The 27891-nt window shown below is 58.9% G+C and overlaps 2 protein-coding genes across 2 annotated transcripts; both read left to right on the top strand.

The window, feature by feature from the left end:
• The first annotated feature begins 386 nt into the window (after positions 1 to 386).
• On the top strand, positions 387 to 14117 carry KCNH4 (potassium voltage-gated channel subfamily H member 4). The gene is made up of 17 exons (XM_064524510.1): positions 387 to 473; positions 3606 to 3839; positions 3975 to 4118; positions 4392 to 4522; positions 5167 to 5410; positions 5692 to 5849; positions 7842 to 8049; positions 8143 to 8337; positions 8501 to 8700; positions 9127 to 9376; positions 9460 to 9749; positions 10380 to 10427; positions 10509 to 10867; positions 11085 to 11191; positions 11346 to 11422; positions 11535 to 11640; positions 14053 to 14117. The coding sequence occupies exons 1-17, from the start codon at positions 398 to 400 to the stop codon at positions 14115 to 14117; spliced, it is 2892 nt and encodes a 963-aa protein (XP_064380580.1). The 5' UTR covers positions 387 to 397.
• RAB5C (RAB5C, member RAS oncogene family) lies at positions 13047 to 27874 on the top strand. The gene is made up of 6 exons (XM_064524778.1): positions 13047 to 13168; positions 23503 to 23741; positions 24814 to 24965; positions 25296 to 25418; positions 26187 to 26280; positions 26707 to 27874. Exons 2-6 carry the CDS (start codon positions 23576 to 23578, stop codon positions 26820 to 26822), a joined length of 651 nt encoding a protein of 216 aa, XP_064380848.1. The 5' UTR covers positions 13047 to 13168; positions 23503 to 23575; the 3' UTR covers positions 26823 to 27874.
• The last annotated feature ends 17 nt before the right edge of the window (positions 27875 to 27891 follow it).

Raw genomic sequence — 27891 nt, 5'->3', positions numbered from 1 at the left:
CCGGGACCCTCCGCGCCCCCGCGCCTGGCAGCGGGACCCTGCCGTGGGCTGGGACTGGGCGGGCCGGATCCTGCCCCTTCCCCAGCCTCGAGGGACCCCGCTTGGCTTTCCAGGGGCTGGAGCCGCCCTGCCGGTGCCGGCCGGTGCCGAGGGCTGGTCCCGAGCGGGTCCCGGTGCCGGCGGGGCGGTGCCGGCGGCTGCCGGTGCCGAGGCCCCTCCCGGTGCCGGCGTCGCGCAGGGCCCGGGGCGGGGCGGGGCGGGGGCGGGGCGGGAGCCCCGGGCGGGCCGGGCCGGGCCGGGCCGAGCCGAGCCGGGATTAGCCCGCGGCGCCGGGACGCACCTGCGGAGGGGCCGGGGGCGGCGGAGCCCAGCCCGCAGCCCCGGGCCCGGCGGGACCATGCCGGTGATGAAGGGCTTGCTGGCCCCGCAGAACACCTTCCTGGACACCATCGCCACCCGCTTCGATGGCACGCGTAGGTCTGCGCCTCCCGGGCCGGGCCGGGCCCGCTGCGGCGGGGAGGGTGCGGGGAGGGGCAGGCGGCGCGCCCGGGAAGCGGCGGGGGGGCTGGGGGTCGCCGTGGGACGGGAGCGCCCCGGGGTTAGAGGGGACGCGGCCCTTCACCCTCTCCGCCCCGTCCCCGCCGGCCCGGACCCCCCGGCCGGGCTCAGTAATTGGGGGGCCCCCCGTGAGACCCGGCCGGGCTCGGCACCCCGGGGCCCCCTGTGCATCGCGGCCGGGCTCGGCACCCCGGGGACCCCCGTGCAGCCCAGGCAGCTCCGTGGCCCGGGGCCCCGTGCAGACCCCACTCCCGGCCGCGCTGCCGCTCCCGGCGCCCCCGGGAGGTGCCCGAGCCGCGGGGCTCCGCCGGGGCCGGGGCCGGGGCCGGGGCCGGGGCCGCTCAGCACCACGGACAGTTCCCGGCCGGCCGGAGGCCCCGGCGCAGCGGCAGGGCCGGGGGGGGGGGGTCGGGGGGGGGGTCGGGGGGGCCCGGGGGGGGCCGAGCCCCGGCCGCGGCGCACGGGGGGCCCCGGGCACCCTCCAGGCCGGGGCTCCATCCAGCAAAGGCTGCCCGGGGGCCGCAGCCCCCGCCCGGGTCTCAGGCCCAGGGGAGCCCGGCCCGGGCCCGGCTCGGCTTGGCCCCAGCGCCCCGGCCCCGGTGCCGGGGGGGCGGTAGCGCCCGGGCCCGGAGCGCCCTGGGGAAGGGAGGGAGCCGCCGGGGCAGCCCGAGCCCAGGTGCCGCGGGGACGGCCGTCAGGAGCAGCATGTGCCCGTCGTGTCGGCAGCACACGGAGGGCTGCGGCAAACCATCGCACGGGGCTTCCCCGGGAGCTCTGCACCGGGGAAACCCTCTTGCTGGCACAGGCCAGCTCCCTGCTTTCCCCGGGCCCCCGAGGGCTTCGCCTGCAGGAGCTCGGCCGCCGTGCGGGGCCCTGCCCACAGCCAGGGCCTGGGTGGAAAAGCACCTCGTGTGCTTGGAGCTGTGTCCCTGGAAAAGGTGAATACTGGGAGCAGTGCGTTTTGCTGGGGCTGGGAGCAGGGCTGTGGTCCTTGCTGACCGTTTTGCAACCACTTTCCACAGCTGGAGGTGCTGGAGTCTCCCTGGGAACCGGGCTCCTCCCTGTGTCCATGTGCGGAGGCCAGGGTGGATTAAGGCCTTGGCACGTTGGAGAAGGGATTATGCAGCGGTGCCACGTGCCAGCTGCCAGCAACCGCCCGGGGCCAGGCTGTGTTCAGTCCCGACCCGAGGCCTCCCCAAGGTCGCCTGGAGCAGGGGCCTCCCAGGCCCGTCCTGCTGGCACAGGCTCTCATTTGCCTGTAGAAGCTGTCGTTGGGGTGTTGCCCTCGAGATTTGCCGTGCACAACAAGGCAACGAGCCTCCTCCGCCGGCCCCAGCTCAGGGACAAGCAGCTCCCAGAGGTGCCGGGAGCTCCTCTGTGCTCAGCTCTGTGCTGTTGGCAGTGCTCTGCGGGCGGCAGGGACAGTGTCCCCCTTTGCTGGCCCTGGGGCCCTGGAGACCTGGATCCGGCTTTCGGATGAACAGGTCTGCGGGGGAGCTGCCGGGGAATCTGCCCTGGGGAGACCTGGGAACGAAGGGGGCTGACAGCATCCTGCCTTCGGTTGCTCCAACCTTCCTTCCAGGCACTTTTAAATAGTGTCTGGCTTTGCGGGGCTGATGTGTCTCTTATCAGCTTTATCCGCCATGGAGAGGGGCTTTAGCTGCAGTGATACGCCGCGCGCGTTAATCCCGGCTCTGCCGCGCAGCCGCTGCCTGCTTGGCCCCGGGTCCCTTGTCCAGGCGGGCGGGTCGCTGCACAGGGCACTGCCGAGCCCCTGGCAGGGCCGCAGCCCCCTTCTCACACTGAGCTGCTCCTAAACGCGAGTCCTTTTTTCTCCCTTTCTAATAACACATCCTGGACAACGCAGTAATCCTGGCTCCCCAGAGCCAAAATCTGTCCTTAGTCACCGCCTCAAGCTATTTTTGCCTCTCCGAGGTAATCCTGGGTTGAGCCGTGCTGCGGTGGCCCCGGCGCAGCCCCCCCGCCCCGGGCCGCGGGCAGCTGGCATCCCTTCAGCAGCCCCTTCTGCCCTCGCCCGGGCGGCTGCCGTCCCGGCACGGCTTCGGGGCCCCTCCGCGGGTGCCGTCATCCGCTGCTGGCCTCCCTCCTCCGCTGCGGTGCGGGGGAGCCGGCGTTTCCCGCTGCCGGTGGGGTGGAGGGGCCCTCGCCGGGCGGGAGCACGGACCCCCAAGCCCGGCTGGCCACGCGCGCCGGCTCCTCAGCGTTGTTTTCGCCTGAGGCCATCCGTCCCCACTGGCACAGCCCCGTGCAAGGTGCTGCTGCGGCCCCGCGCTGCCGGCCAGCAGCCGCCACGGTGGCCAGGGGGGCTGCGACGCCGAAGCAGCCGCTTCAGGGCTGGGAAGGAGCCCGGGGCTGGCGAGGGCTTCTGTCCACCGGAGCCACCTCACTGCTGGGGGGGAGCAGTGCCGGGAGCCCCCGGGGCGCCGCGGTGCCGTGCCTGGGCTGGAGCGTCGCCGCCGGCAGCTCCCAGCCGGGTTTGCTGCTGCTCCTGCCAAGCTGCCGGAGCCCCAGCGGGGAGGTGGGAGCAGCAGATGGCGAGGGGGAGGCGTGAATCGCGTCGCTTGGGATCGCGTCTCTGTGACGATGGAGCCGGGAGCTCTATCTGGGCTCCTTCCCCTTCCAGCGCCTGGGGCTGGGGCCCCCGGGGTGCCGGCGCGGAGGGGCTGCCCCAGGAGCCCTGCTCCAGGCCCCCGGCTTGGGCTGGAGAGCAGCTCTGGTTCACAGGGTGGTGCACCATCCTGCCTGGCTCTGCCAGCCCCCGGCGGGCTCGGCGGTCCCGGGAGCTGCGGGGCAAGGCCGGCGGAGGGGGGGCTCCTGGCCTGGCCGGGGGGGGTGATGCGGGGAGCCAGACGCCTGGGCGCTTTGCTGCTGTGCAGGGGAGCAGGGTCTGCGCAGGGGAGCAGAGGACAGCGGGATGAATGCCTGGGCCCGCGGTGGGAGCGGGAGGGCCAGGCTCCTGCCGTGGGGCGCAGCGGCCGTCCGTGCCCCCCCGGCCCGCAGCAGCAGCCACGTCTCTCTCCTTTCAGACAGCAACTTCATCCTGGCCAACGCGCAGCTCCGCCGCGGCTTCCCCATCGTCTACTGCTCCGACGGCTTCTGCGACCTCACCGGCTTCGCCCGCACCGAGGTCATGCAGAAGAACTGCAGCTGCCGCTTCCTCTGCGGGGCGGAGACCAGCGAGCCCGCGCTGCAGCGCATCGAGAAGGCGCTGGACGGCAAGCAGGAGTACCAGGCCGAGGTCTGCTTCTACAAGAAGGGGGGTGAGTGGCAGAGGGGCCGGGCCCCGCAGCCCGCAGCGCTGGGGCCCCGGGGCACTGCCCGTCCCGGGCTCTGGGCTCGGGCACGGAGAGCAGCGGGGGTCCGTCCCGCCCTCACCGCTCGGCTCCTGCCCGCAGGAGCTGCCTTCTGGTGCCTGCTGGACATCATGCCCATCAGGAACGAGAAGGGGGAGGTGGTGCTCTTCCTCTTCTCCTTCAAGGACATCACGGAGAGCCGGGGCAAGAGCCACCCGGGCGACAAGAAGGAGGGTGAGCCGCGGGACGGGGATGGGAGCTGGGGAGTGGTGTGCGCAGTGGGCGCTTGGCAAAGGGGCTCCCGGCTGGATCCTGCCTGGCGTTTGGTGGTCCTGGTGCTGGGCAGTGTCCCCAAAACAGCCTTTGCTCTGCTGCACCGTGGTGGCTCCCAGGAGCTGCTGAGCTGGGGAAGGGGCAGGAGCGAGGGGACGGAGCCGCTGGGCCGAGCATCCCGCGCGGAGGGAGGGTCCCGCCGGCGGCCGGCAGCGCTGCCGCTCACCGAGCCCTTCTCGCCCGCTCCAGAGAAGCAGCGGGGCCGGAAGGCCGGGAGCGCGCACCTGCGGGCAGCCCGGAGGCAGGGCCGCACCGTGCTGCACCGGCTCAGCAGCCAGTTCGCCCGGAGGGACCGCGCCGAGATGAAAATCAACCGCGTAAGGCCCTGAGGGAGACCCTGTTCTGCTGGATGCCTCCCGGGCCGGGGGGGGGTCTGTGTGCAGGCAGCTCCCCACCCCCCCGCCGGCACCGCAACGCCCGCGATCCCCGGCGGCCGCCCCGCCGGCCTCGGCACGGGTGCAGCTCGCTGGCCGCGGAGCAGCCACGGTGCGTGCGGAGCTTCCCGTGGGCAGCGACAGACGCGGGGCTGGGGAGCGGGGCTGACACCGGGGGCAGCTGCGTGCTGGGGCCAGGGCAGGGGCCCTTCCCTAGCTGCTCCCCGGCAGAGCTGCCGCTGCTTTGCGGAGGGGGTGGCAGCCGGGGCTGCCCGCAGCGTGAGGCTTTGCGCATCGGAGCAGTCTGGGCAGCAGCCAGGGGATTATCATTAATAGCATTAGCACAACATTAATTTATTTGCCGTAATCAGATATTCCGTGCCTGCCTCTGCGGGTGACCTTAGCGCAGCCCGTGTTGCATGTGGCCCTTTGGAAACGCGAGCCTGTCACCCTGGCATCTGGGCAGGCATCAGAGGAAGCCGCAGGCCAGCGGGGTGTCATGCAGAGAGGGATGTGCACAGGCCTCCGTCCCCCCTCGTGTGGGGACCGCCCCCGCTCGCGGGTGCCATCCCGGCTGTTTCCTCCAGAACGTGTTTGAGAACAAGCCGTCCATCCCCGAGTACAAAGTGGCCTCGGTGCAGAAGTCCCGCTTCATCCTGCTCCACTACAGCGTCTTCAAGGCCCTCTGGGACTGGCTGATCCTGCTGGCCACCTTCTACGTGGCCGTCACCGTCCCCTACAACGTCTGCTTCACGGGCACGGAGGACAGCCCCTCGGCCGCCCGCAGCACCATCGTCAGCGACATCGCCGTGGAGATGCTCTTCATCCTGGGTAGGTCCGCGCCGGGCCCAGGAGCGCCGTGCGGGCGGCACGACGAGCCGGGCAGGGGAGGGCTGCGGCGGGGAGGGGCCCGAGGATGGCGGGTGGGAGCTGGCATCGCTCGCTGCCGGCGTCAGCAGGCGCCCGCTTCGTCCCGGTGCCACCTTGGCCACCCCGGCCCGGAGCATCCGCGGGAGCAGGACCAGGGACTGGGACCGGCCGCAGGTCCCCGCCCCGGCCCGGCCGCGGAGGCGAGGGGCGCTGAGCGCCGGCAGCACGCTCTCTCCGGGCAGATATCGTCCTCAACTTCCGCACCACGTACGTGAGCCAGTCGGGGCAGGTGGTGTACGACCCCCGCTCCATCTGCCTCCACTACGTGGCCACATGGTTCTTCGTGGATCTCGTCGCCGCCCTGCCCTTCGACCTGCTGTACCTGTTCAACGTCACCGTGGTGAGTGGTGCCGGCACCGCGGCCGCCGGGGCAGCGACCGGTTCCCGTCGGCGGCACCGGAGCCCGTCGGCAGCCGGCTCGGGCAGCGAGGGGAAGCAGAGATGGCAGCTATAGCGGGAAGCCTCCCACGCGTCTTAGTTTAACTGGAGGCAGCCGCAAGCGACAGCAACTGCCAAAGCGCCGCTGCAGAGCTGCAGGCAGCGCCCGCCCCGCGCGCACGTGCTCTGTGGGGTGGCCTCAGGGGCTCGGCCGCGTGTGGGTGCAAACACCCCGTGCACGTGCACGTCACAGCAGTGCCCGGGGTGGGCACCCGCCCATCGACGGCGCTGGAAGGGGAGGTGAATCCCGAGGGCAGGGGATGCCCCACGCGCCCGGGAGCTGCCCCCATGCACCGGTGCAGGGGGGCAGGGGCTGCCTGGACGCGCCAGGAACGGCCAGGCCGGGGGGGCCCCGCTCCGGCACCGTGGGGAGGAGCAGAGCAGCCGGCAGCACCGCCTGCCCCGACAGCAGCCGCGCGGGAGGGACCCCCGCGAGGACCCCTCGCCCATGGGCCCATTGGAGGGCGGATCCTGCGCGGTGTCCCAGCCTCCTACCACAGTGTTTGAGCCATCCTCAGAATCGGAGCTGGATTTGGGAGCGGCAAGTGTGTGTGGCTGGGATGCAGAGTCAGCCTCCCACTTCCAAAACTGCAGATCCTGGAAACCCCTCCTCCGCACATATGCGTGCACACACGCACACAAGTGTGCATGCAGGCGCGCGCACGCACACACACATGCATGCAGGCACACACGCATGCATGCAAACGCACACGCGCGGGCACATGCAGCACGCAGACCTGGCTCCCAGCCTGAGCCTCCCCCAGCCCTCGCGGGGCCCCGGCCGAGCAGCGGGGCAGGGATGTGCTGCCGCGAGTGCGCTGCAGCCCTGTTACCATCCTCCGCTAATTGGAGACGGGAGGGAAGGAGTGAGGCGAGCGCAGAGGCTGCAATTATGCTTATTGGCGGCACCGCAGCAGAGCGGGGAAGGCAAAGGCGCTCGGGGGCTGGACCTGCCCCCTGAGCACAACCAGCTCCGCTCGCGCCCCAGCTGATGCTGCCAGCTAGGAAAACAAGCTCGCAGGAGTGGGGGCCGTTCCCGTTCCCCGGGCCGCGGCGGCGGGGGCCTCTTGCTGTCTCTGCCCGGGCAGGGGGATCTGGAGGCAGGCAGGGAGCGGTGCCCTGCGTGGGGAGGCTGCAACACGGGGGCACAAGCAGCAATTGCTGGCAAAAGGCTGCCGGGGCACTGAGCTCGCGGCACAGCGGCTGCCAGGACGGGGGGCGGCGGCGGTGGGAAGCCCCCTCCGGGAGCCGCTCCGTCCCGGCCGGCTTTGGTGGGTGTCCGGCTTCAGCAGCAGCTAACGCACGGCCTCCTTCGCTGCGTCCCACGGCCCCGGGCTCCCGACGCGGAGCCAGCAAGGGAGAGGAGGACAGAGGAGACAGGCGCTTTGGGCAGTGCGGGAGGCCCTGGGGGCTGGTGGCACCAGCTCGGCATTGCTGCGCGTCCAGATCAAGCCGCCTAAGTTGGGGCATCTCTGTCTCGCTGTGTCCACGATCTTTGCAGGCGAGACGCAGCCTCTCGCTGAGATTTCCCTTTGCAAAGTAGATTAGACCAGCTTGGCTTCAACGGGGCTTCACCGCACCCAGCCTGCGCTGGCAAATCCACCGCTACTCGCGTCTGCCCGCCACCTCCCTTCCCGTCTCCGGGGGTAATTCGGGGCCCTGACGTTGACCCCAGCTGCCGCGGAGGGTTGTGTGCGGTGGTGGACGGCTGTTTGGGGAGGAAGCTCTTCCCGACTTGTCCCATCGTCCATGACCCTCCGGGCAGCTGTGGCCGGTCGGGGCCCCGTGGTGCCGGGGTCCCTGCCCGGGGGTGCCGGCGTCCCTGCTCGGGGGTGGGGGGTCCCTGCCCGGCCCCGCCGCGGCTCGCGGGCTCACCGCCTGCCCCGCTCCGCAGACCTCGCTGGTGCACCTGCTGAAGACGGTGCGGCTGCTGCGGCTGCTGCGGCTGCTGCAGAAGCTGGACCGCTACTCGCAGTACAGTGCCATGGTGCTGACGCTGCTCATGTCCGTGTTCGCGCTGCTGGCGCACTGGATGGCATGCGTCTGGTACGTCATCGGCCGCAAGGAGCTGGAGAGCAACGACCCCCTGGCCTGGGACATCGGTGAGCGGCGCGCGCGGGGCGGGGGCGAGGGGGGCCGGCCGCTGGGGCTCCCCGGGGCCGCGCGGCCGGCGCTGACCTCCCCTCTGCTTGCAGGCTGGCTGCACGAGCTGGGCAAGAGGCTGGAGGCTCCCTACATCAACGGCTCGGCGGGGGGCCCCTCCGTCCGCAGCGCCTACATCGCCTCCCTCTACTTCACCCTCAGCAGCCTGACCAGCGTGGGCTTCGGCAACGTCTGCGCCAACACCGACGCCGAGAAGATCTTCTCCATCTGCACCATGCTCATCGGGGGTGAGGCGGGGAGCGGGGCCGGCGCGGGGGCCTCATCGCCCGGTGGCCGTGGGGGGCAGCCGTGGGGTGCGATGGGCACGCGTGCCCCACGGCACGGGGCCGGGGGATGCTCGGCGCGCTGCGAGCCCCCGCTGCCGGCCTGACACTGCCCCCCGGCCCCCAGCGCTGATGCACGCCGTGGTCTTCGGCAACGTCACGGCCATCATCCAGCGCATGTACTCGCGCCGCTCGCTCTACCACACCCGCATGAAGGACCTCAAGGACTTCATCCGCGTCCACCGCCTCCCCCAGCAGCTCAAGCAGCGGATGCTGGAGTATTTCCAGACCACCTGGTCGGTGAACAACGGCATCGACGTGAACGAGGTAGGAGCCGTTGGGGACGCTGGCCGGCCCCGCTCCCGCCGCCTGTCCCGCACGCAGAGCGTGGGGTGGGGGAACCGGCCGGGCCAGCCCTGCGTGCAAGCGTGTGCCTGTGCGAGCACGTGAGTGTGCAAAGCTGCCTGCACACGCACTGCTGCTGGGGGACCAGAGCTGCGAGCCGGGACGGGGGCACAGTTCCTGCCGGCACGGGAGCAGGGAGGTGCACGGGGAGCAGAGGAGCCCATTAAAACAGCCGGAGGTGTCCCGGGCTTGCTGCGGCTGTGGCGAGGGCACCCGGGCTGCCGCGCTGCACGATGCCCCGTCGCTGGCAGCGGATCTCTGCCTGGGGCCAGCAGGTCCTGGGGGGGGGGGGGGCTGCTCTCCCCTTGCCCCCGTGGGCAGCACCGGCACCCCGCCTGCTCTGCCCAGCTGCTGCACGACTTCCCCGACGAGCTGCGGGCGGACGTGGCCATGCACCTGCACAAGGACATCCTGCAGCTGCCCGTCTTCGGGGCGGCCAGCCGGGGCTGCCTGCGCTCCCTCTCGCTGCACATCAAGACCTCGTTCTGCGCCCCGGGCGAGTACCTGCTGCGCCAGGGCGACGCGCTGCAGGCCGACTACTTCGTGTGCGCCGGCTCGCTGGAGGTGCTGCGGGACGGCGTGGTGCTGGCCCTCCTGGGTGAGGGCAGCCTGGCGCCCGCCAGGGCTCGGCGGTGCCCGGGGCGGCCTCGCGCCGCCGGGCCGTGACCCATCCCCCCGCAGGCAAAGGGGATTTGGTCGGGGCCGACCTGCCGAGCCAGGACCGAGTGGTCAAGACCAACGCGGACGTGAAGGCGCTGACCTACTGCGACCTGCAGTACATCGGGCTGCGGGGGCTCTGCGAGGTGCTGCAGCTCTACCCCGAGTACGCCAGCAAGTTCAGGGCCGACATCCACCAGGACCTCACCTTCAACCTGCGCGAGGGCAGCGAGCTGGAGGTGGGTGCGTGTCCTGCCCCCGCGCCGGCCCTGCCTCCCCCGCGGCTCCCCGGGAGCCGGAGCCGCCTGGGACCCGCAGCCCTGCCGGGAGCGGAGACGGGGAGACCCCGTCCTGGGCCTCCTTCCCTTCCCTTCCCTCGCGCCCCGGCGTGGGGCTCGGAGGGGAGGCTGGGGGCTCGTGTGCCGCCCGGGGCCGGGGCCGGGCCACCCCGGTTCCCCCAGCCGCGAGCAGCCCGGCGAGCCCGCACGCGGGAGCGTTTGCGACGCGGGAAGCCGAGGCGGATGCTGGGCTGGCCGCGGCGTCGGCCCCGCTGCCGGGCAGGGAGCTCTGCTGCAGAAACAGCTCTGCGTCGCTCATCCGCCCCAATATCCGCCGCAGCGTGCGTGCCGGCACGGGGGAGCCGGGGGATCTCTTTATGGATGGGGCCGAGGGGCCTCTCCAGATCCTACATATTCTTGGCAAAACGCGACACGTGCATCGCCCGGGAGGGGTGTAAATGGAGAAGCCTGGACGAAAGCAGTGCCGGCCTCGGTCCCGGAGCAGCGCGGTGCCGCAGCCGCCTCCCCGCGGGATGCTGGGGCCGGGCGAGGGCGCGAGCCCCGGCCGAGCTCGGGGAGGGCGATGTGGGGCCGCGGCGGGGTGGGCGCGGGGCTGCAGCCCGGTGAGCCCCGGCCGGCGTGACGGGCTCCGCGCTCTCTCCGCAGGGGCTCCTCCGCTTCGCCCGCTCCCCGCGGCTGGCGCAGGCGGCGCAGGTGGGTGCCCGGCCGGGGGGGCGGTGGGGGGTGGCCGGGCCCCGCATGGGGACGGCCCTGACCCCCCCGCGCCCGCCGCAGCCGTGTGCTGACAGCGGTGCCGTCCCGGAGAAGCCCCTTCCCTCCATCCTGGAGGACGGCGAGGAGCCCGATGACGGCTTCCAGCGCTCGCCTGCCGCCGTCACCCACCGCACGCGGCTGCTGCCCAGCCCGGGGCGCCGCGGGTCGCTCAGCAGCCTGCTGGGTGACGAGCTGTGCCAGTTCTCAGCCCTGCGGCGCAACTGCTGCTCGCCAGCCCGCTGCGGCCAGGGCCACAGCCCCTCGCCGCGGTGCCGGCGGGACGCCCCGCTCGCGGACAGGGAGCCCGGCGGCGGCAGGAAGCCGGCCAAGCTGCTGATCCCCTCGCTGCACAGCTACGGCCCCCCGGACCTCAGCCCCAGGTGAGGTGGGGGCCCGCAGTGGGTCGCGTGCACCGTGTGTCGGGCGCACGGGGCTGCGCACCGCGTGCATGCACCTCGCTGAGTGCCTGCATGCACGGGGGAGAGAAGCCTGTCCCCCCCGGTGCTCCCGGCCCGTGCACGTGCGGGGACACCTCGGCTCCGCCGCCCCACGCCGGGCCGGGGCTCGCCCCCACCCGCGCCCCCTCCCCTGCCCTAGGGTGGTGGACGGCATCGAGGACGACGGGGGCACGTCGGAGGCGCAGACCTTCTGCTTCCACGCGGACCCCCCGCTGCAGAGCACCTCCAGGGACTCCCCGACCGCAGGTAGCTCCGCCGGCGCCCCGAGGTGCCCGGCGAGGGCAGGACGAGTCCCGGGGCCGGCCCGGCCCTCCCGCTCGTGCCGGGGGCTGCGGGGGGCAGAAGGGGCCGCGCATCCCGGTGCTCCGCCGGGCTGAGACCGGCCGCGTCCTTCCGGCAGGGACCGACCCGGCCAGCCCAGCCCTGCACACGGAGGCGGAGGAGATAAAGCAGAACATCCGCAGGCTCAACCAGGAGGTGCGGGGGGCTCCGGCTGGGCACCGCTCCCGGCGGCTCCCCCGGTCCCGGCGGAGGATGCCGGGCGTCCCGGTGCCGGGGATGCCGCGCTCACGGCTCCCCGCCCTTGCAGATCAGCCACCTCAAGCGGGAGGTCTCGCACCTCAGCCGGGAGCTGCAGCGCATGACGGAGCTGCTGCAGGGCCGCCTGGGCGCCCCGCCGCCCGCCCGCCCCCGCGGCCCCCCCGCCGCCAGCCCCCGCTGCCCCGCGCGCGGCCGCCCGCCGCCCGCCGCCGCCGGGCCCCCGCCGCCCCGCTCCCCGCCGCCCCGCTCCCCGCCGCCCCGCTCCCTGCCCGGCCGCGCCGCCCGCCCGCAGCCCCGCGCCGGCCCCGCCGCCTCCCTCTGACGCAGTCCCGGGGGCCGGGGCGGGGGGACGGTGCGGCCCCGGGGTCCTGCGCCGCCGGCCTCGGCCCCCCCGGGGGCTCCATGGGTCGCCCCCCCCCCGCCGCGCCCCGGCCCCCGCAGCCGGCGGGGATTTCGATACGGCTTTTATACTCTTTCCCGGGGGGGGGGGTTTAACCGGCCCCGGCTCTTGCCCCGCTCCCCGGCGCCGGCGCCGCCTCCCCGCGCCCCGCGGCAGCGCCGTCGGAGCTGGGGCCGCGCCTGGGCTGCGGGGGCTCCGCTGGGCGTTTCGGGGGCTCCGGGCGCCGGGTCCGAGCGGCGACACGGCGCGGCGGGACGTGGCGGGGGGGGTCGCGTCCCCCCAGGGCGTCGCTGCTCCGCTCCGGGCCCCGGCGCCTTCCCTCGGGCTTTCAGGGCGCTGATTTCTGGAGGTTATTTTTTTACCCCCCGACAGTCCCTTTGGCAGCCGCCAGCCCCGGCCCCGCCTCGCCCTCCCGCAGCTCCCGGCACGACCCGTCCTACCTCTGCCCCCCCCCCCGCCCCCCCCGGCACCGACACACGCGAAATAAAAGCTCTATTTTCACAGCCCCGGCTCCGGGCGACTCGTTGCAGCGGCTCCCCGCAAAGCCCCGGCCGGGGCTGCTCCCTGCCCTGCGCGGGGGGGGGGGAGAAGGGATGCGCTGGGCACCGGGATCCCCTGGAGCACCGGGATCCCCGGCTTCTGCCCCCTGCGCACCAGGATCCCTGCCCAAACACTGGCATCTCCATGCACCGGGATCCCCCTCGCACCGGGATCCCCCCTCGCACCGGGATCCCCCCACGCCCTAGCGTCTCCCTCTGCACGGGGATCCCCTGTTCTCCAAGATCCTCCCAAGCACCGGGATCCCCCCTCACACCGGGATCCCCCCACGCACCGGGATCCCCCCTCGCACCGGGATCCCCCTCGCACCGGGATCCCCCCACGCCCTGGCATCCCCCCGCGCACTCCGATCTCCCCTCGCACCGGGATCTCCCGAGATCCCCCTTGCCCAGGGATCCCCCCGGGTCCCCCCAGGATCCCCCCGCCCCCCCGATCCCTGTGCTGCCCGCAGACTACAGCTCCCATCGCCCCCCGCGGGGGACGCGCCGTGACGTCACGCAGCTCCGCTCCCGGCGCTCACGTGAGGTGGGGCGTCCGAGGTGGGGGCGGAGCGACAGGGGGCGGGGCGCCCTTGATTGGCAGGCCCTGCTGCCTGTGACCTGCCGGCGGGGAGCGGAAGGGCTGGGCGGATCCGGAAGCGGAACGGGTGAAAGGCGGAAGTGAAGGCCGGAGCCTGTGAGACTCACCTGAGGCGGGGGCTGAGCGGCGGCGGTGGTGCCGGCGCGGTGAGTGGGGCCGGTGTCTGGGGGGCGGTGGCGGCTGCCGCGGCGCGGGGCCCGTCCTGACCGGAGCCCGCCCGGCCGCGCCGCCCCCCGGCGTGGGCCGCTTCGGGTGGGGCCGGCCGCGGCGGCGGGGCCCGTCCCGCGGCCTGCGGGGGCTCGGGGGCGGCCCGGGCCCTGCGGCCGCTTTGCCCCGTCCCGCCGTCGGGCGCTGCTCGGGCCCGGGGTCCGGCCCGGCGGCCGCTCCCGGGGCAGCCGGCGGGGGGCGGCGCTCGGGGCCGCGGCGGCGCAGGGCGGGGGCTCCAGCGCGGCAGCCGCCCGGCCCACTCCCGCTCCGCGGGCGCGCTGCCGCGCTCCGGCCGCGCTGTCCGCTCGTGCGGGCTCTGCGCTCGGAGGCGTGGGGGGCTCCGGGACTAACGCTGTCCGCCTTGTCCCTGTGAGTCTGGCCTGGCGAGCCGTGCGGTAAGGGTGCCCGTGCGGGGGTCCCGCTCAGCGGAGGCTGGGCAGGAGCAGCCCGGTCCGGCGGCAGGTTAGTCCAGAGCTGGTGCCGGTGTGTGGCGGGGGAGTGGACCTCAGTGGTGTGCGGGACTGGCCTTGCGGACATGGGGAGCGAAGCTGGGTGCTGGTAGCACTTTGCAGTCAGCGAAGAGCTCCGTGAAGGCGAGAGATCAGCTTGTCAAAGTTAGCAGCCGATGATCCGCTGAGAACGTGAGACTGCCTTCGTGCAATCTCGGATCTGACACTCTTAATAATCCTCTTTATAATCCTCTTTATTGTTCTTTTTCTTACGAGTAAGATTCAGACTCGCCTCATAGTGAGTATGAGCACTTGCTGTCAGTATTCTGAGTGTCTGTGTGAGTGCTGTTTCTCAATCTCTCTCTCTCTTGTAGTGCTGTATTTCAGAGATGACTACATAATACTGAAATGGGATTTGGGGGAGGTGTGGCACTTGTAAGGGTAGAAGTGATATAATATTTTGTTGTGGTTAGTCAGCTGCTGAAGTTGACATAGAAGCTTTAGGGGAGTATGAAAGACTAGCTGGGCTCTCAAGTAGAGAACTGTTTCAATGAAGCATGTAACTTTAACTGCTGAGAGTAGGTTCCAGTGGAACGGAGGCATCTCTGGATTCCTGCTGATGAAAATCACTGCCCCCGTGTCCTCAAAGGGATGTGTGTGAAGTGAAGTAGGTGGTGCTGCAGGCTCTTGTGTAAGAAACAGACCTGACAAGAAAAACATTTAGTAGCTTAACTGGAAGAAGCACCCAAATGCTCAGATGCAAGGCCATCTTCAGCCCTGCTGTGCAGCAGAAGAGTGAATGCTGTGTTTAAACTGGGCACAGTCAGCGTGTGATCCTGCGCAGAGTGACATATAGTGCAGAAATAAGGCTGAGCTAACAGTTTTGTAATGCTTAAACGCACGGAGGCTGCTTGAGCCTCGTTCCTGATAATGCTCAAGGTGCTCCTAAACCTGCCTGGGGGGTGGGAGCCGTGACGACTTGGCTGCCGCTCTGTTAGCTAACTCTGACTTCACTGCAAACTGTATTGCTTGGGAGCGCAAAGGCAGTGTTGCCCTGGTCTCAGTTGACCTTTAACTTGTTGCTTCTGTACATGGCTGTTCACAGCTCTGACCTTGATCGTTTCCAAATGTGCACGGAAACCGGAGGGAAGAGAGTACACTGTGGTACTATTTTAAGTTTATGTGGAACAACACACATCTTCTATTCTTAGCTTTTTGTGTGGTGGGTCTCCAAATATTTGAGCTGACCTGCTTAAAGCATGACATTGATCCTAGTTTGCACTAAGTTGGGACTCCTGAGCCTACTGTAAAGGCAGGATTACAAAGCTTGGTTGAGACCAAAAAATAAAATAGTACTTCTGATTCATGTTGGGTTAACATGTCCTGCTGTGAATGAACCCACTTAGAACATCCCATTTATATTCATTGCTGCCTTGACTCTGAAGCTGGTTTTTTGAGGGAGACTGAGCTTCAACTTAATGCGACGAGGCGGAAGAGCTGTGACTGAAAAGGCTGGAGACAGCTGTGAGGCAGTGTTGGCTTTAAAGGCTCCTTGAAGTAAGGAGAGCAGGTAAAGCGCTGTTCTGCGCAGACCTGTAGGGTTGAGAAAAGTTATGCTTAAGCTCAGTAACTAGTCTTGGTACTGAAATAATCTATCTCAAACTTCTCTTGAGTAAACTTGATAACTCAACAGTATGCCCAAATAGTCGAGTACTTTTCATAGCAAAATCTGCCTTTAGAGACAATCTTTCACCCTTAGTATATTACAGGTTAATTCAGATCACATTCATTTTGAGATGGTGGCTGGCAGGGTAGGTCCTTTAAAGCTATTTAGGCTCCAATACCTTTCCAGGTGGGAGAGCAACATCAGCAAGCTAAAATGGGGCTCCTGAAGAACAATTTAAGTTACTAGACCTGTAAGGGAAAAGTTTAGCCTGATATATAGATATGAGCTTTGTCTGATTTTACCATGAATAGAGTTGAGTTTAGATCACTTTGCTGTACTAGTGAAATAAATAGTGGACTGGGCTTGTGTCTGAAACAACTGCCTAATAACAAAATCATGCTTTGTCTACTTGGCAAACTGAATCACTGTGAGGAGAAGTGGGGAGGAAGTGGAATTGTCTCCATCTTGGCAAAGCTGCCCCGCATCTGAAGAGGGATCAGTTCTAGACTTCCCACAGGCCCTGCTAGTCATAACAACGCTTGTGATCCTAACTTTCTAGGCTGCTGCGTGTTTAGGTGATAGGTAGTCATGACAGCTCCCTAAAAAGGGAGGGGAAAGAATGCCAAGTACTCTCAGACACAGGAAACGAAATGGGAACGCTTCTAATGAAGTGGGTGTAGCCTGAAGTCTTTTGGTCAGCATACTTAAGAGAGGGCAGAATGTAGAAATAGCAGAGTCAGCTGTTTTATTCCCTCAGGGTATGGAGTTTGAAGTTGTCTTATGCAAGTTCTGTTAAGTCTCTGGAGTAAAGCTATGAAAACATTCCAAGTGCTAGCCAGAAAAAAATGAGCCTTCCTGGCAATGACAATACCAGGGAAGAATAAAGCTACATCCAAATTCTAGAAGGAAAACTCTTTCTTCCTCTGAAGCACAGGAACAAACTCGTGGAGTAGTTCTGTGTGAACAGATAAGAAAACACTGGTTTTCATGTTTGCTTTTATTCAGTGGTGCTCCAAATAAGGAACTACTAGAGGCAGTAGATCTTTGTGCAGTCTGGAAAAGATACTATGAAGGTCACTGACTCTTTTGCAGTGAAGATGGCAGTTTTCTGCTTTGCATTGCTAATGATCTTGTCTTCTTGTTCACAAAACAGCGGATGTCATCTAAAGGTGTATGTTCCTGGACTCCTGGTTAAAAATAGGCTGTCTGTCAAGGGTGTGGTAAGCGGTGGACAATACCAAAAACAGGAGGTATAAGAACCTTTCCTACAGGATTAAAAACTTGACTCTTCTGTTCAGTTTTTAGTTGTTTCAGACTGTACTCATGAATAACTTCCTCAGACTAGCTGTACCTCAACTCCTGTGAAACAGGACTAAGCTCTTGCATTGTCAAGAACAACTAAAAGGAGGTAAGATCTCCAAGAGGAGTTAATGTGGGGACAGGGGCTGTTTTGATACCTGGAATAGGCAGCTTTGCTCCGTACAGCTACTAAGGAGACTATCTAAAATGAGAATGGTGTAAAACAGTTCTGCAGAAGTCAATGCTGTGTTTTTTACCTTAACACTTAGTAGAAAGTTGCCACCTCTCACTCTTTTGCTCCTTTTGCAAGTATATTGTCCCTGTAGCTCCCCTGAATAAAGCTTGGCCAAAGCAATGCTGAAAGCTTGCATTTATAGATCTTCCATCACCATGATTGTGTGCAAGTTCACTAGCTATCGTGTAAACAGAGCTGCTGGGTTAAGTGGCATGGTTACAATGTGCATTCCAATGTTATCCCTGTCACTGTCCCGCTGTACAAGGAGCAGGCAGGAGCACAATACCGCAGCCTGCTCTAATTGCACGTTTCTCTGTTCAGCCTATGGTGATCTAATAGGGCACTAACTGCAGTTTTGAAAGCAATTAGTCATGCTCTTCTGTGGAACCAACACCTCCATTGGATTAGGCATGGAGCTTCCCTGTAATGCCAGTGTGACCAAAATGATAGTAACTCTTGTTACTGATACTTATTCAGCTGTCTCTAAGTATAAAAGCTGTAGCTGCAAGCATCAGGTAGCATTGGTAAGCATAATATCTTCTCACTTTAAGACATTGTCAAGAACTTTTGGTGACTACTTAAACCTAGGAAATCTTTTTGATGAAGGGGTTGTATATGGGGTTGAACTGGCCAGAAGAAGGCTTGAGAGAGTGGGTGTATATATGAGCACTCTGTAGCCATACTATACTTGTGCTGTGGAAAGTGTCTGTGTGACAGTGCTGTAAGCTTGGTAATGGAAGGATTAGGGGTTGGTATTTTTCTGCTGTTGCACTAGGCTGGTGGAATAGCTTCCTACATCTGGTTGGAGGTATTAAAACTCGCATCTAAAAGTGTTTGGGATGGAATTCTCCAGTGAGTTTAAACTGGATTTCAGTTTGATGAAGGGACAAAGGAAAGTGCGAGCAATGTGTTTAATGTTTTCTGCACGGGGAACTGTTGATGTGTGTATGTGGCTCAGGGTAGTCCGAGGCTTGCAAAAAATCTGACCAAGATCTGCGGTGCTGACTGACTGCTGTTAGTGGACGGAGGTTATGAAAGTGCCTTGGATGAGGAATAAGGACAGCTCATCCTAGAAATCCTTATTATAAGAGGGAAATAAAAGGCTAGAGTGCAAGTCTCACTGACTGCTTCAGTTTTGAGTGCACAGTCAGCTTGATAGCTTCCTTTGGCCAAAATACTGCACTGCTTGACTCAGTTGTACAGGCTGTGGTACTTGTCTTCTCTTCTGAAGAGGGCTGAGTCAGATCAACTTTATAGGATCTATGGGAGATCTTGGCTTCATAGTTCCCTAATAAAGTGAGGGCTAACTTGCCTGGTTAAAGTGGATGTCATCTAGCAAACTAGATTCAGTGTTGAAACTGGGCAGTAGCTTGCTGTAGGTAACAATGCTCTGAATTTTGGATGACTTCCTTGAAGTACAGTACTGACTGTTCAGGTCAGATGTTCAGTTTAACTACTACTCAGTACTGAGCAGTATCCTTTCATAGGTCCTCATACATGTTGCCCTAATTTCACTTATGGTAGTTTAATAGCAATTTCAGAAGTACTCCTGTGGTTGTCTGGGCCTATTTAAGTCTGAAGCTACATTTTTAAAGCTGTAGCCTAGCTCCTCACAACTGTGCAATGACTAGTTCCCAGTTTGTGGCTGATGCTCCAGGTTACACCCTTACTGATCAAAAGAGTAAGTACTTGCTTGTGGATAGAAGTGCTTGTTGTCTGTAGAAAGATGAAGTATTAAAATTGATCAAACTTTGTGGGGTTGAAGAACTCGGAGATGCATACTTGCCTGTATGCTTCCTGGTTCCTCTCATCTGTAAGGGCTGGACTTATTACTGCTTTCTCTGTGCTGTGCTGACTCTACTGCAGTAAGGCTTTTTTTTTTGACGTGTTTGCTTTTCCTCTGAGAGAGTAGTAATGTGTTGGAAAATCAGGTTAAGTACTAAATGCTATGCTAATCTAGGCTACTAGAGTCTGTTTAGTTCTAGTAGCTCCCAAACTTGTTGCTAGTCCCGCTTGTGAAAGTTGCTTGTGAATCTGGCTCTTAAAGCTGACTCCTCGGTTGTGGCTGGGAGCAAGGTAGTACAAGCTGCCCGCTAACAGTGTGGCCAGCTGCCTGTTCAACGTTAGGTGAAGCAAAACCACTCCTAACTTCAGGGCTCACTTTGCCAAGGAATTCATGTAACACTGTCAGGTATTAACAAGATAAATATTTCACTTGGGCTTTTGTCTTGAGTATTTTGACTCTAAGCCAGCAAATCCCCAATGAAATGTGATTTCTTGCATGGCTGAGAGCAGAAGCAGTCCTCTTGGGTAACTAGATTCTTCAGAACTGAGTTTCTAAGTGCTGCCAGCTTTCAGGGTAGTCCTCACTACTGAGTGAACACAGGGCAAAAATATCAGATTCGAGTCTAATGATATCTTAAAACAGTAGCTTGCCTGTGGCAGGGAGTTTTGTGAAGCAACTGATCTCATACAAATGTTAACATGGGAATCTGATAGCAATTGCCCTGTGGAGATCAGACTTCTTGTACTGGGGCTCATTAGTTTAACTCCTACATGCTAATCTCTGAAGAAGCCCAACAGCTTTGGAAAATTGCCTTGCTTTTGTATAGACATGCCCTTTCTCATTTGGGGTACTAAAATTCTTGAATTTAATATTCATGGAAGTTTAGAAACCTTTGCAACAAATCTTGGCAGACAGGTGAGGCACTGAGCAGCCTACATCGCAGGAATGATGGGCCTAGAGCTCTAGGTTGCTGGACAGCAAAAGGTATTGAAACCTGTCCTTAATCTCAACATAAACATGTATGAGACTGTTTTTCCAATTTCACAATTTTTATACTTTTGCTCTTGTGTATGATTCACAGCTCTTGCATGTGCTTCAGTAAGCAGGGAAGCTCACAGGGCAAGCAAATAAAACAGCACATACGTTTTAATTGATCTTGTGACACCACAAGCTGGTTACAAGCTAGTAGAGTAATCATGTAATCAAGATTAATGTGTTAGTTTTCCTTTCTTACCTTTCCTTCTGTTGTGGTCTTGACTTGCTTCTCGAGTTAGCAGTATTGACAAGCTGCAACTTTGCCTTATTTCTGATGTGTCTGTGCAGTATAACTAGTTAGTCTGATCTGACCATCCGGTGGTTTGAGTGTCACTGCCACTGTTTTGCACTGAGAAGCAGAAGCGGGTGGATGCAAAGCTGACTCTGCTGGAAGAGTGGATGAGCAGTCTGAGTATTAGCAACGTATTCATTCAAACCTGAAGCCTTTGCTGTTACTCCGGCTGGTGTTCACTGACTGGTGTGGACAGGTCCAGTCTTTGCTTAGTTTAGTTGGATATTACTTCTGTGTTTAGAATGGAGTTCTGTTTTAAATATCTGCATGGGTTTGCTGCTGATGCAGAGTTTCCATGAACTGTAGTTCTGTTTGATAGCAATGTAGAAATCCTCAAAGATGTTGGCATTAGCAAAAAGTGCTACATTGATCATCCTGCAATGGGGAGCTCTTGCTGTCTACAGCTTTAGGAGTAGCCTCTCACTTCAGTTATTTAAAATCTTCATGTGGACATAAGCAGAAGTGCTAAACTCTTCAAGCTGATTGCAATACTCGTTCTTAGCCTGAGACCTTCAGTGAGATGGCTGCAGTTAAGGTCACTTGAACTGTGTAAACTCCACCCAAACATCCTAATGATCTGGCAGCTTTTCAAGTGGGCATGAAGCCATGCAGTCCTGCAGCCAAGCTTCAAACTGTCTTTAGATGACCACCAGATTCTCCATAATTAAGTGGTTGCAGGCTCTAAATACTTGACTGTCTGCTCTGGTCAGTAGCTCTCCATGGCAAGTTGAACATACAGGCGTACTTGCTCAACTCTGAATTCGTGTGGCACAACCAGATGGCAAAACGAACTGAAGTCTGAAATATAGGTCACACAAAGACTTGAAGGTGTCAACAGGCTGATTTCCTTGTTTTGCTCCGGGAATCACCCCTATCATATTTCAGGAGGTCATAACTCAGTTGAGGCATGATTCATCTGGTATTTAATGTGCAGTGTTAGTCTGAAACAACAGAATAGAGCTTGTCTATTGCTGATAGACTGCCCTGGTAAATGAATACAAGGTTAAACAAGCAAAAGCTGTTACCTTGAGACCTTGGGTTGGAGGAGAAACTTAAAAGGTGGAAGCTTTCCCAGGCTGGTACAGATGTAGAAGTGCTGATGTGCATCTTAGACCAACCTGCTCCTGGCCAGAACTACAAAACACTGCTTCCTCACTGTCTAGTAAAGCAAGTTGCTAACTTGCTTCCTATCAAGCTTTCTCATTCTGTCAAACCAGCATTTGTCCTCTCTAGGAAGAGGAGGTGGTGTCCTGACGTTGTTACTAGCCTTTGCAAGAACTCGGCTCTGTACTTGGTCCTGGCTTTTGTGTAGTGTTCTCCAGCAGCGAACAGATCTCAGCTGCGCTTGGTGCTTTGGTGGTTTCGCTTACGACGGGCTGGGCTTTCTAGCAGCTGTGGGTTAGTGCTTTCACTAGCTGTTAACGCTGCAGCAGCAATAGCCTGTGTTTCAGAGGTGCTGTTGGCTAGCCCGGTTCATCGGGGGCTGTGTTCTTCGCTGCTCCTAATGAGCTGCCATATGCTTAATGACCCCATCGGGCATGGTAATCCTTTTATAGCAGAGCGTAATAGTGCTTTGCAGACAAACGTGATGATAAAAAGCAACAGTTTACAAAAGCAAATGCATTAATGGTCTATCACAGCATCTTGTACAGACAGACTTAAAAGGTACTTGGAATAAGCCATGACTTCACTTTAGAGCTTAAGGCTCTTCTTAAGCTGTAGATAGATCTGTCACACTATGTCTAGCTTTCTAGTCATTCAGCAAACATCGGGTGACAAATTATACAGTCCTGCCCTCTCTTCACTCTATTATACAGTAGTGCTGGTAATGGAGTGTGCTTCAGGCATAGTTTTGATTTAGTCCCAGTTTAACTGTTCTCTGGCAAATACCTTTATTGAGGCAGGCCTAAGCCTTGTTCAGAGGACACACTGCCCCAGCTCAGATGTTAAGACCCGGTTTAACTTGCTTTAACCTTCTTTATTCATAGGAATCTGGTACACAGCTAGGTGAATGCTGAATGAGATGGCTATATCCCAACTCTGATTTATAACAGGCTTAAAGTATTGTCTTTCCCATCAGCTTTTTGAACACTTCAGTGTTTCCTTCCAGAAAAGAAGTATCCTTCTGGGCACGCTCAGAACTCAGTGCAAGAAGGAATTGGCTTTTGGGGGCTTTTCTGCAGTCTTTGTGAAGAAGTTTCCCTTATGAGAGTTAAAGGAAAGTGGTGATACAGAGCAGAAGTGATCAGTTGTGGCACTTTATCATTAACAGGAAGGAGGAGTTGTGATGAGGACAGGGAGTATGCCTAAATCCCTGCAACTCTGCACTGAGAAAATATTCCTCGGCTGCATGCAGATAACAATTCATAGTAATTGAGTTAATTGATTAGGGAAGCACTGAGGCTTCATTCGTGGTTAAGCTATGGATGTAAAACAGCTTATTTTACTCCTGTTGCAATAGCTTTGTGCTTCTGCACAACTCTAAAGACTTGCTGCTGTTGGGCTGTGTGTTTTTAGGAGCGCTGGGGAAGTGGGATGGCAGTTCTGGTTGCTGGTGATGCCTCCTGTTTGCTCTGCTCAGCGTACCTGGGTTGGGAACTGGCTCCTCGCAGTGAAGGAGCAGGCCGGTAACCTGACAGCCTGGGGTGACATGCAATAAATACAACTGGGGCAGCTTGAATGGGATGTAGGGGACAGCATCTAATGCCTGCTGCTTCTGACGGGAGGTAAAGCCCTCCAGGCCTGTTCGGTGCATTTTGGTCTGCAGCAGTAACAGGGAGTGGTTTCTTTCCAGTCTGTGAACACGCAGCAAATCTGAGAGAAAAGATCTTAATTTCCCTATGACATGCTTCTTGCACAGCAATTCAAATGTCATCTTAAGGACTGCTTTAAGATGCAAAGCTTAATGGCTTGGTTTAAGGACCTTTAAACTAACAGACTGAATATGGAAACTCTTTGTCTGAATGTCTTGTGATGTGAAGAACTGTCATACAGTACTGCTTTTCATAAATGGCTTATGTGGGGTACTTAAGGCCTCATGAGCATCTGTGTCGCATTGATAATCTGAAGTTATCTGGTAAATCTAGGAGAAGAGGAACAAGTTGAAGTCACAAAGATCAACTTCTGTAACCTCCATTGCCTGAGTAACTGGTCTTCTAATAGACAAAGGTCTAATAACACTGGCTGGTGCGTTAACTGTTTTTACTTGCCTTGCCCTAATGAGGCGTTGGCAATATTTGCATGTAGTGGAAGTGCTAGAGGGTGCTTAGTGGGGAGGACAGCTTGTACTATTAATATCCCACTCTGAGGACTGTCAGGCAATTTAAGATGCTACTGAAGGGGCTGCTGACCAGCACAAAACTGTTAATGCTGTGGTGCTTGCAACTGATGGCAACAGCTTCTCATAGTGGGAAGGAATTAGCACCTACTTGTGCCAGTGGTGGTATCGGATCAAAACGACTGACTCGTGCTGGTCCATGAGCGTGTCACTAACTGTGGCCTCCTTTTCCAGTTGGAACCTGCCTTCAGGTGAATCTGAGTCTGCAGCATCCTCACGCTCTTGGCACTCCTGCACTTCGCCCACAATGGCAGGTCGAGGTGGAGCTGCTCGACCGAATGGACCAGCTGCTGGAAACAAAATCTGCCAGTTTAAACTTGTTCTCTTGGGTGAGTCAGCGGTGGGGAAGTCCAGCCTTGTTCTGCGCTTTGTGAAAGGACAGTTCCATGAGTACCAGGAGAGCACAATTGGAGGTGAGTATCCAGTCCGAATGCCGAAGTGTGAAAGATGCTGGCCTCAGTAGCGCAGTCCAGGGGTATCGGAGGTCATTCATGACTGTTTCAATCTGGTCTGAAATCCTAGCTACAAATAGTCAGACAGTTAGTGCTCTAATTCTTCGTTTACAATTCGCTTGTTAGTGTTAAAATTGGTGCGCTAGAGGATAGTGCTATGGCAACCACAAGTGCCTCTAAGGCTCCTTCACTTCCAGTCCTTGAATTTCTACTTCTGAGGCCTTCAACTCAGTTTATATCCCTTAATTGTGCTTTCAGACCAGGACCTGAGATTTCAGGGTTGTTTTTCAGCCTGATACTGTAAACTACTTCCACAGCATTTTCAGGTCCTGTACTTTTTAACTTTCAGTCATTAGCACAGTGTTGTTACTAATCAAAGGTCTGTCAGCACCCTCATCTCCTGACAATAATAAGAAGTGAGTGCTGAGAAAAGGCTTAGTTTACCCCTATAGTAACCCATGTAGGAATTAAATATAGCTGTAAGTGTAGCTTATGCGCAAGCAGGGTTCAGTGCTCTCACAGAGGATCATGGGGACACTCTGCTGTTCTGCTTCACTCTGTATCTAGGGCTGGCTGTGTTCGTTCTAGTTGTAACCCATGGTAGTATATACTTACGGGAACAAGAAAATAACCAGTTACTAAATCAGAGTGTAATGTAACCAGACTGACTTCAGTGCTTTGAGATGGTCCTCAAAGCCAGTCCTGGAGATGTTACACCTGTACTGTGCCATCTTTGAGGTAGTTACTGGGGAGGGAAATGGCCCCATAGCAACACTGCTGCCTTGAATGGTGGTCTCTGTACTGGGCTGCCAGAGCTATCTTGGTGGTTTGGTGCTTGGTGACTATGTGGATCCTGTGCGCAAGTAGCTTGAGACAGCAGAGCTGTAACTTTCGCAGCACCTGGCACTGCCCTGGCCTCTGTCTGAGGCTTCTGCTGGCTCCTAAAGCGAAAGCAGACCTGCTCCAAGCTGCTGGCTCTGCCTGCAGGGGCTCTCCAGCTGGAGGTAAGGCAAACACACGCCTTCTCTTTCAGCTGCTTTCCTAACGCAGACAGTCTGTCTGGATGACACAACAGTGAAGTTTGAAATATGGGATACGGCAGGACAAGAGCGGTATCACAGCCTGGCACCAATGTATTACAGAGGTGCCCAGGCAGCCATTGTTGTCTACGACATCACTAACACAGTGAGTACCGCCCAGGGCTGCGAGCGGTGGTTGGGAAGGAGGCGTTTGCACACGCAGCTGACACTTCCGAGTTCTCTGGGAGAGTGTCTGGGTTTGGTGTCCCTGCAGATGCCAGCAGATCATGCCACCTGCAGGTACTGAGTTTCTTGAAGACTACTAATGGCCTCTTCCTCAGCTCTGACCAAGGCTGTCTAAGCTGATAAAGGATCCTGCTGCAAAGTGCTGTAGAGGCAAAACACTTCTTCCAGGAAAGACTTGTTCTAATCATATCTTCACTGTGGATTAACAAGAGGCTGCCCTTCCTGACTGCTGCCTCCTGTTTGTTTCCAGGACACATTTGTACGAGCCAAGAACTGGGTGAAAGAGTTGCAGAGGCAGGCTAGTCCCAATATTGTAATTGCACTAGCAGGCAACAAGGCAGATCTTGCTACCAAGAGAGCCGTGGACTTTCAGGTAAGCTGGAATCCAGATCATTTGCTGCCTGAATAAATCAGGAAAGCAGGTTTTTTCTCTGAAGTGGGAGAGATGATGGCTATGTTAAAAACGCTTTGAGGAAAAGTGTGGCGGTCAAGATTCATGCTAAACTGAGGACGCCAGAAGGAGACTCAAAGGGAATTGTAGCCTGCCTCTCCTTTGCAGCCCCTATAGCTGCTCTCTAAGTTTTTTACATTGATATATGTGGAGGAAAATGCCCTTAGAGCACAAGCTTCTTCTTTCAGCCTCTGCTGTCTTACTCATGCGGTCTACCTTCAGTAAGGTATGAAATGGCATCCTTTAGATACAAGATACCTGAAGATTCCCAGCTTGGTCTCTAGTTCTTGCAGCCCTTACCTTAAGTTGCTTAAGGCAGATGTTTAAGGAGACACTCTTATCTCAGACCTCTGCACAGAACTGTTTGTGGTGAATTCATAGTGTGTATTACACTGCTACCTAACCAAAGTACAAGGTGTTACGCTTGAGAAATCCCTGTGTCTACACTTGGGTCGAGTGGCTTACGAACAGTCAGTGCTGTTATACCCCAGCTTGCCTGGCCTCCAGTATTCAGTGGTGCTTATCTTCCAGCTGTGATGGCTGAGCAGAGTTCAGGGAATTGGGGTGGGAATCTGGCCTGTGGTGGGGCAAACAGTTCCTTTACTGTTCTGTCTGCCAACAAATGAAGCATGTGAAGCCTGCCTGGCCCTCCTGTTAGCAGAATGCTGTTACCACTCTGATTGTTTCTAGGATGCACAAACATATGCAGATGACAACAGCTTGCTGTTCATGGAGACATCAGCAAAGACAGCAATGAATGTGAATGAAATCTTCATGGCAATAGGTAACAGCTTGCGTGAAGAAGAATGTCTGGAGTAGCTCAGAGCACCAGCAGTGCATCCTGCTGAAAACCATGGGAATTCCCATGTCAGCCAGGTCCTAGAGGCTCCTACTGGAGTAGATGACCAAATTGCCATCCTGTTGGTGACAGTCAGTCACCCAAACGGTCACTGACTGCCTGGAGCCTTTGCCCTGCAAACCCATTCCCTCTCTTCCTTTATCTGGGATGAGTAAGGAAGGAGCAGAATTCATGATGGCCAAAGCTGGAGTGTTTCTTTACTGTATTTGTGCTGCTAGCAGCATCTGATTCCAAACCCCTCAAGAGATGAGGGCTTGGACCAAAGCAGGGCTGAGCCCAGCTTGATTTGGCAGCAATAGGGAAGAGGTTGGCCTTTTTGGAGAAGCCTACTAATGTGTTGTTTCTTTCTAGCCAAGAAACTGCCAAAAAATGAACCCCAGAACGCTCCCGGTGGTCCGGGTAGGAATCGGGTTGTCGACCTTCAAGAAAGCAGTCAGCCCAGTAGGAGCCAGTGCTGCAGCAATTGAGCAACTGTTCCCACCTGACCGAAGCCCTTTCGAATGACGTGACTGGAATCCACTCTAACCAATCGCACTTACAGTAGAGCAGCTGCTGCCAGGGGCTGCTGTGATTTCTCCATCCCTTTCTGATCATAGGCTGGAGGGAGCTCTTCCACCTGCACCTTTCTGTACAAATACTAATTCAATTCTAAGTCTTAAGTCACTTTTTTAATATATGAACTTCTGCTCTTCCCTCTTCCTGGTGGTGGTGGATGCAGGACCTGGTGTCTGCCTAGCCAGCTCATCCCTTCCTGTGGGTGAGGGCCAGCAGCGCCCGGGTCCCACAGTACTGTAGTTCACTATTGGAAACAAAGGGATATTGAGACTAGACAGAACCTTGTTTAAAATTATCCACATGTAAAGGCTAAGGCTAATACCAGTACAATATGCCTAGGAAAACCACTAAACTGTAGCATTATAGTGACAAACTCTGGCTTTCTAGCCACTTATTGACCAAATCAATTATGAGTATTTTGGGGTGGGGCAGAGGGAAGCAAAACTGGTTTCTTCTGTATTTTGTATTGTATGTTTCTTCATGTAACCAATCAGTATCTTGTCAATATAGTACATACAACTAGCCGCCTATTGTCTTCATTTGTGTTGGACTCTAGCATGCCAACTTTTTTCTATCTCCAGTTCTGTCGTAATGCACTAATCCTGTTGCAACTTTTGCAAAGATCTTGTATAGAAAATTGTCCTTTTTTGATGGTTGTGATGCCACTAATATTGTTAACCCTACTCTAGTGCAAATACACAGGGTTTACTGATGTACAGAGGTGGGGTGGGGGAACCTTGAATAAGTTGTCTGTGGAAACTATGTATTAAAAAAGCCTGTAATTCCACAAAGTATGAAGGGAGGTATTAAAATGGCTTCTGTTGCCAGACTCTAACTGATGTTGGCTGCTGCCTAGTGCCTAATGCAATGTCTTATGCATACTGGTATTTAAGAGGAACTGTCAACCTAGTCTTCATCACAAACTTCAGTTTTGTGTGATTAAAAAAAATTTTTTATAAACCTACCATGATCAACAATGTT

Source organism: Dromaius novaehollandiae, chromosome 22 (assembly GCF_036370855.1).
Source record: "Dromaius novaehollandiae isolate bDroNov1 chromosome 22, bDroNov1.hap1, whole genome shotgun sequence".
NCBI lineage: Eukaryota > Metazoa > Chordata > Aves > Casuariiformes > Dromaiidae > Dromaius > Dromaius novaehollandiae.
The sequence above is the reverse complement of the archived record's forward strand: the minus strand, read 5'-3'. Positions and strand labels throughout refer to the sequence as shown.